This window comes from Ruditapes philippinarum, unplaced genomic scaffold, assembly GCF_026571515.1.
Source record: "Ruditapes philippinarum isolate M1 unplaced genomic scaffold, ASM2657151v2 ctg688_1_1_1_1, whole genome shotgun sequence".
Classification (NCBI taxonomy): Eukaryota; Metazoa; Mollusca; class Bivalvia; order Venerida; family Veneridae; genus Ruditapes; species Ruditapes philippinarum.
In genome coordinates, this window is record NW_026864940.1 from 56,639 (window position 1) to 64,123 (window position 7,485).

At 30.9% G+C, this 7,485-nt stretch overlaps 1 protein-coding gene across 1 annotated transcript; it reads right to left on the reverse strand.

Annotated features, from left to right (window-relative positions):
* Nucleotides 1-1,061: 1,061 nt before the first annotated feature.
* On the reverse strand, nucleotides 1,062-6,279 carry LOC132727342 (uncharacterized). Its single transcript, XM_060712779.1, has 2 exons — nucleotides 6,231-6,279; nucleotides 1,062-3,368 (listed from the first exon to the last, which is right to left on the reverse strand). The coding sequence occupies exon 2, from the start codon at nucleotides 3,365-3,367 to the stop codon at nucleotides 1,262-1,264; it is 2,106 nt and encodes a 701-aa protein (XP_060568762.1). The 5' UTR covers nucleotide 3,368; nucleotides 6,231-6,279; the 3' UTR covers nucleotides 1,062-1,261.
* Between the last annotated feature and the right edge of the window lie 1,206 nt (nucleotides 6,280-7,485).

Consider the following 7,485-nt stretch of genomic DNA (forward strand, 5'->3'; position numbering starts at 1 on the left):
TGGCAAAATTAAGTAGCATAATAGGCCGGCGTGTATTGCGTAAGATAAAACCCCTAGCTCAAAGGTCAAAGTCAAACTTAGAGTTCAAATATCAGCAATAACAGAAAACTGACCCAGTATGCATCAAAGAAGTTTTAAGTTACTAGTCAAAAGTTTTTAGCACAATGAGTCATTGTTCTCCTAGAAACTGTGATAATCAACGCTTTACTTTCATAATAGAAATTATTGTTACCTAATAAGTAAAAAATTATTGATCTTATATATATTATCCAATTTTATGCTCCTGTACATACTAAACTGAGAAATTTATGTTTGCTAAAAAAGGCCTTACGACTATTAAAAAAACAACAGTTCTTCTTCCAACAGTTATCTGTCCTCTAACAAAGGTATTTATAATTGCTAAAATAATCGGAACATAAATGTGCAAATGTGCCCGGGTGGGCACATTAGAAATAAATATTAGGTGCAAAGAATGTGTTGTGGCCTTTTTACAACAGACTATATATAATATACAAACTTTAAATAAGTTGACTCAAAGGCGGTTCATGTCATTAAATTATTCATTAATTAAGCTTTAAATATCACATTCAAAATCAGGTTAAGTTCTGTATTAAATATTCATTTGATCAAGTATGTAATTAATGTTATTTTCTAATAACAATTCAAAATATCTTCCACACGACTAAGATTCGACTTAAATGACATAAGCAATTGATGCACAGGTGTGTCATTTTAATTGCTCCCTTTTCGTCCTGATATTGCTTGTCATTGAACTTTCACTTTTCACATGTCATCGGGCCCGTTATGCGTTTGTACACTGTAACATGTTTACAATATACGTCAACATTTACAGTTCATGTATAATTTGGAGTAATGATATTTTTCGACGTAAAATATAAAACAATATACCGACGTAAGATATTAACAATGCCTTAGCGGATTCCGATCGGCACTTAAAAGTAAACAAATTTGCATTAAAAGATAACTACATGTATTAATGTCAAATTTTTTATTTAACAAAATATCACAGAAAATGATTATTGCAATCATAGAGTTGTTATCTCATGTAACTGTTCAGTAAGTGAAACTACAATTATTGAGCACATGCCCTATGAAAAATTAAATTACAAAATAATGATTAATGCCTTTTGAATGAACAGCAATACAATTGAAAATATACATATTATTCTAAATATTGATGATATTTTTGTTTGAAATATATTTATCATTTTTTCACTCGACATAACAAACATCAGACCCTTTAAATGTCAGAAAGGTGCTTTCTCAATAAATTACAAATATGGAATTTTGCGGCGTTGTTTCTTTCTCTTTGTTGAAGAGAAAGCATATAACACCGCATCGCCTCTTTTGGTTTGTTCTCCTGTTCCATACATTGACCAATTAAGTTTAGAGCCGTTTCCCTGTGCCAAAGGTTTTGACCAGACATGGTAGTAATTACAAGGTTACAAAGTGCTTCATGTTGATCCTGGTGTCTTTGTAGATTTCCGTCTACCTTGTACTGTAAAAAGTAGAGAAAAGGGAGAGAATCAACGACTGCAAAGTCCATCCACATTTTGTCTATATAACTTCTGTGTTGCATGTCATCTTGTGTAGATCTCTTCAGTTCATATTGTAACTCTCGAGGTATACAGTTTACCTCCGTTTGCATGAATCTGACACAAAATGATGTGATACGATTGATGCAATCTTCATTTTGTTCGCGACATTTTCTCTTAAATTCTGCAGACCAATTAGACCTTGGACATCTCCAGCAAACACATAAAGGTTCAACAATATCACAGTTGTATCGATTTTCTGTTTGTTTCAGAATGAACTCCGCTCTATCCATATCACCTACAGAATACAACACTGACGCTAGTTTAAGTCTGCCAGATGTCACATCCGAGTTTAAACCTAATGATAACAACTTAAGAGCTTGATATTGAATTGCAGTATTCCGTCGAATATTTGATGACACCATTATAGATCCAAGGGTTGAATAAAGAAACGGTACCAAACAACGGCTTGCAAGCTGCTCTAGTCTAGATCCATGTACACTATAGTTTACTAGCTTTAGGATACATTGTTTGAGATTGACATTTTGTTTTTCCAACAAATTTAAAATTATTAATGGACAATTGCTCGTGACAATAGTTCGTGCTAAGTTATGAAATAACCAAACCGAAATGTTTTCATTAATGAGACGAGGAGTAAGCATACCATAAGGTATCGCACGATCTGTATGTTGTTTGGCCTGGAGTCGATTACCAAAATCATCAATACATATTCGAAGCAAATGTCTACCATCACTCTGTATTATGTTACTTATCTTCTGTAAAATATCAAGCTTCCCTTCTGCGGTAAATTGTCCGGCCATAAGGTTGTTTACGCGAATTATAAAATGCGGGCAATTTTCATTTCGAATATAGCTTTGCAGTTCAAGCAGGCAATATGTTAAACATGTGAAAAGATTATTCTTTTTCCAAATGTTTCCGTCGGTGTTTTGTATACAGTGTAATACTACAGTTTTACACATAAAACTAGACAATGAACTTTCTCTTTGAGGTGTTAGAAAAGTTTTCAAAATAATTTTCATCAAAACATAACAATGTAATTGTGTTATGTTTGTATTAAACATAAAACATCTTTCTCCTAATGATGTCGATATTCTCCATTCTAGTTCTGGGGAAGTACTAATCTTACTGCTAGTACCAACAACAAAACAACCATTACTTACAGCATATCTGATCATTTCAGATATTGGCCATCTCCATATGCTTTGTCTGTCTAGTGAATGTAAAGCTGATTGTGGCAATGAATTACAAGGATAACCAAAAACTATATCAATGTCATTATATCCTTCTTTCCCGAGGATAGAATTAGACGGACCGTGTCTCACAGCATCATCACCAGCAGCAGTCAATGATGTATTTTTCAATAATATTTTCCCTTTATTATCTCTGATATAATCTTGATCAGGAATGATTGTCTCAAATAGAGGCTCATCAGATCTTAGTAGTTGTAGGAAACAATATCCTGGTGTAACATCCTCATCCTGTATCATAAGAAGATTGATCTTATTCTGTTTCCACTCTGCCCAGTCCTGTATTACATTATAATCATAATCCAAAAGCAATATGTCAGTATCTGAATTGAGTCCTATAGTAGTTGTGCCTTCAGATTGACTCCCAAAATTATATACAGTTCTGTTTTCACATATTGACTTCAATGACACAGTATGAATATTCTCTGCCAGCATGTGAACTCTTCTTCTTTTCATCACCATTTCTTCATTGACACCAACATCCTCTAATACCTCAGATAACTTCAGTGACAATATATTACTATATTCAGGCGATTGAAACATTCTACAAGGATAATAAGAAATATATCTAAATTAGAGAAATAACACTCCATTAGATATTGTTGTGTAAATTACAGATATAACCAAATTTTTGATGTTGTTTTAATATATGAAACAAGAATGATATTTTGTTTTATTGAAATATTAAATTGGAAAATACATAAATCTATGTTCTTCTATAAAAAAAACAACACTAGGATTGTATTTTGGATTTTTAAGATATTTAACAAGAAATACTTGTGTCACACTGGTCAAGAATAAAATCGCATGTTCAGAATTTTATACACTGTTTTCATAAATGAATGAAAGTAATGATTTTCGTATTGAAATAAAATACTTCTTTCTCGGGTATCTTTATAAATTTCAAAATTATGTTGTTTCCTGTCTATGAAGCGTGCTTATAAAAGGCATTCTTATTGTGCAATAGTACGGTTAACGCCTTGTTACTATAGCCAAAACCTAGCGAGGATTACGCTCGGCACTTAAGAGGAAGGATAATGCAGGAAGAATATTGAAGTAAAGAACACTCCAACAAAACAGTATTATTTGTAACAATATCAATTTCAATTTCATATTTGACCTTGACGGTGAATGTCATTCAAATGTCAAGGTCACATATGGTTTCATTATCATATCTGTTTTGCAATAAGTGTTCTCTTGTCCAAGAATGAATCAAATCTATAAAAATAACAAAGTAGTGACAATGTAAGCAAAATTAAATATGTCGGCTTTGTAATGCGTTCTTTTGTATAAGTATGGATCAAATTGTAAATAAATGACAATTTAAGCAAATTTCAATAATTTGACTTTGACAGTAACGGTCAAATAAAGGACAAGGTCAGAATTGTTTAACATGTTGGTTTTGTCATATGTGTTCTTTTGTACAAGTATGAATCAAATTTGTAAGTTAAGACAATTTAAGCAAATTTCATTAATTTGATCTTAACGGTCAAGGTCAATTAAAGGTCAAGTCTTATCAGAAAAAAATGTAACATTTCGGTGTTGTTGTTTTTTTTGTTGTTTTTTTTTTGTTTGTTTTTTATGTGTGTTCTTTTTTCCTATTCGACCTATTCAATGTTGTAAATCAACTAACTAATTGAGTTTAATTTAACATTATTTTTTAACCGTTTTCAGGTAAAAATCTTTAATGGTGCAATTTACGTCATCAACAGGTAGATAAGGCGGAGTCAAATGCAAATATCAATACCATATTTGGAAATAATCTCTCGCTCCATAAAATATAGAATATAACAAAGTTAGGCCTTGAAAAATATTATGCGTTTTCGGTAATCGACTCGTCCTAGAGAAACCCTGCTGAACTAAGATTTCTGTTTAGTTTAAACATATTTTATTGCATTAAATACATGTTTACAAACATGACATACAAATTATGAGTATATATCAAAATGCAAATGGGTTGGGCAACAAGTTCTTACAACATTAGATTAAGCCCTTCCCAGAAATTAATATTACAGAAGAAAATACTTTAAGGCAACAATGATTATTTTTAACATGCATATAAACTTTAAAATATGTATTTCATTTTTTAACAGTTCATTTATTCATTAAAATTTAATGTACAATTTTGATTTTGAAGTGCGATCCATCCACAGGTTGCCATCCCGATCTCACTGTAGTTGTTAAAATAGTTGAAGTTTGGTTTTTGGGGAAAGATTGGTAATGAATATTTGTTATTTAAGTAAGTTAGATTAGAACAAATAAGCAAATATAAATGACAAATTTTAGAAAAAACACAAAATGAAAAGTCAAATATTATCAAAACGATGGGTCGTCTTGATAAATTTTTGAACTGATTCGAAAATGACAACGTTATCTTCGTATTCTAAATTTTCACGACCGAACAATAATGTATCAATGTTTAATGGATGATAAGATCGGGTTTCTCGAAAGAGTATTATTCGTTGTTCGACGTAACGATTACATTTGAAAAAGAAATGCTCGGCATTTTCAATCCCAATATCACATTGACAAAAAGGCTTCGTATTGTAATTGCTCAAGTGATTGTTTTTCATATGCAGCACACCCATCCCAAACAATTGATGCATACTCAAATATCGGACGCATATAAGATATATAAATCTGGTTTAAAGTAGATCTTTTGAGTTGGAATTTTAAAGCACGCATAGAGCCTAATACTTTTGACGCAGAAGCTGAAATATTATTAATATGTTCGTGCCATTTCAAGTCGCAAGAAAGAGTTAATCCTAAATGTTTGTGATTATCCACGAAATCTAGAGAGATATTATCAAAAACTAACGAGGGTTTGATTCCATGATTTTGAGAGAAGAACATAACTTCTGTTTTATTTGGGTTAAAATTAATCAACCATTGTTTAGACATTTATTTATTTTTTCAAGGTCGGAGTTAAGAGTACTTTCAATGTAATTTAGATCGTTAGAGGAAACGGATAAAGAGCTATCGTCAGCAAAAAGTCTTGTCTCGCTTAGAAGATTTTCAGCAATATCGATTACTGTGAAGTCCCCTTTGTACACACGGGAGGTACACACGAGAGAAAAATAAATGAAAAACCATTTAATATTGTAGATATAAAGAGAGATTTAACATTTGATGACATTTCATCTTAGCATGAAAATTTAAAAGATTAAACTAATGCACTAGTGAGTAACGTTATGTTATTGTTAAGCTAGACGGTCAGAATGTAACGTTAACTCTTTTCAATTCCTCTTTAGATTAAAAAATCAATCATATCTAAAAGTCACATAAACGTACCTTTCATCATGTTCAGTCATGAAAACCATTATCATTATTTAAAGCAAAATATGAAATAATTAATGCATAAATTAAGTCTCACGTGTAAGCATTTATATTCATGAACATATCTTACTTTTGAACTTTTCTTATAGTATGATTTTATACTAGCGTCGAAGTAAAAATTCCTATCATTCATTTGAACTTCCTCTTTCCATTTGTATACCTAGGAAACATTACTCTTTAAGTAAAAATTGGCTAGTTTGCTTACCCATTATGTCCCTTGAATTTCGCCGATGTTTCACTTAAATTACATTTGTTATTTTTATTTTATATTTTGTTTATTTTATTTTTTATCATTTTTTTATTAATATTCATTTTGAACCGGCTCCGTGGTCGAGGGGTTAGAGTCGATAACTTGTAATCCAGTCACCTCTCTGGCGTGGGTTCGATCCCGGGAGATGCTTTTTAGTTTAGCGCGGAGGAAGGTAGAGTAGTACTGGTGTAACTCTCCAGGAACGATGGTTATGAAACTACCCGCCTATATGACTATAATACTGTTGGGAAAGAGTGTAAAAAATGAAACAAACAAACAAAAACAAACATTTATTTTTGATTATTTGAAAAGAGTGTTAAGTAGATAGATGTAAAAACATGCAGACTTTCAGGAATACGAAATGCCTGCCAGATGACAAGGCTATCAGCATTTGCATTAAATTAGAAACATCTGAGTCATCATTAAGTTTAACAGTAATACAGGTGAAATTAAAAATACCTGAATATGTTATTGTTCCGTATATAATCCTTGCAAGGTATTACACAATTAAAGCTATAAATAATACTAACAGCTATGATATCATAAAAATATGAATTTTAAAACTTTCTTTTTGAAAGTCTATTATTTTAAAAATACAAATGTAAATGATTTTCAGTTGTGTTTATCTTTAAAAGTCATAATAATGCTGTAATTACAATTAAAAACGTCACAAATTAAGCATTGATAAAACTTCCTTATTATTCTATTAATTTATGATGATTTAATATACTGCAGGAAATTGCAGAAAGCAAAAGATATAAAAGATTGTTCTTTTTCCAAAAGTTTCGATCGGTGTTTTGTATACAGTGTAACAGTACAGATTTACACATATAACTAGACAAACCACTTTGAGATCCTTTCAAAATTTTCATCAAAACATAACAATGTATTTGTGTTATGACAATTTAGTTGATCGGACGCGAACATCAGTTTCTTTTTATGTTTGCTAATGTTAATTTCTCATTTGTTAAACTTTTAATTTTCTAAAACTATATTTTGTTGTTGTAATTGTGTTAAATATATTGATGTGATTATGTGCAGTTATATACTTTTAGGTTAACGGTAAACACGAAAA

What these genes read in the sequence shown, in the direction of transcription:
- LOC132727342 (XM_060712779.1), bottom strand. Translation starts at nt 3,367, where the DNA reads ATGTTTCAATCGCCTGAATATAGTAATATATTGTCACTGAAGTTATCT.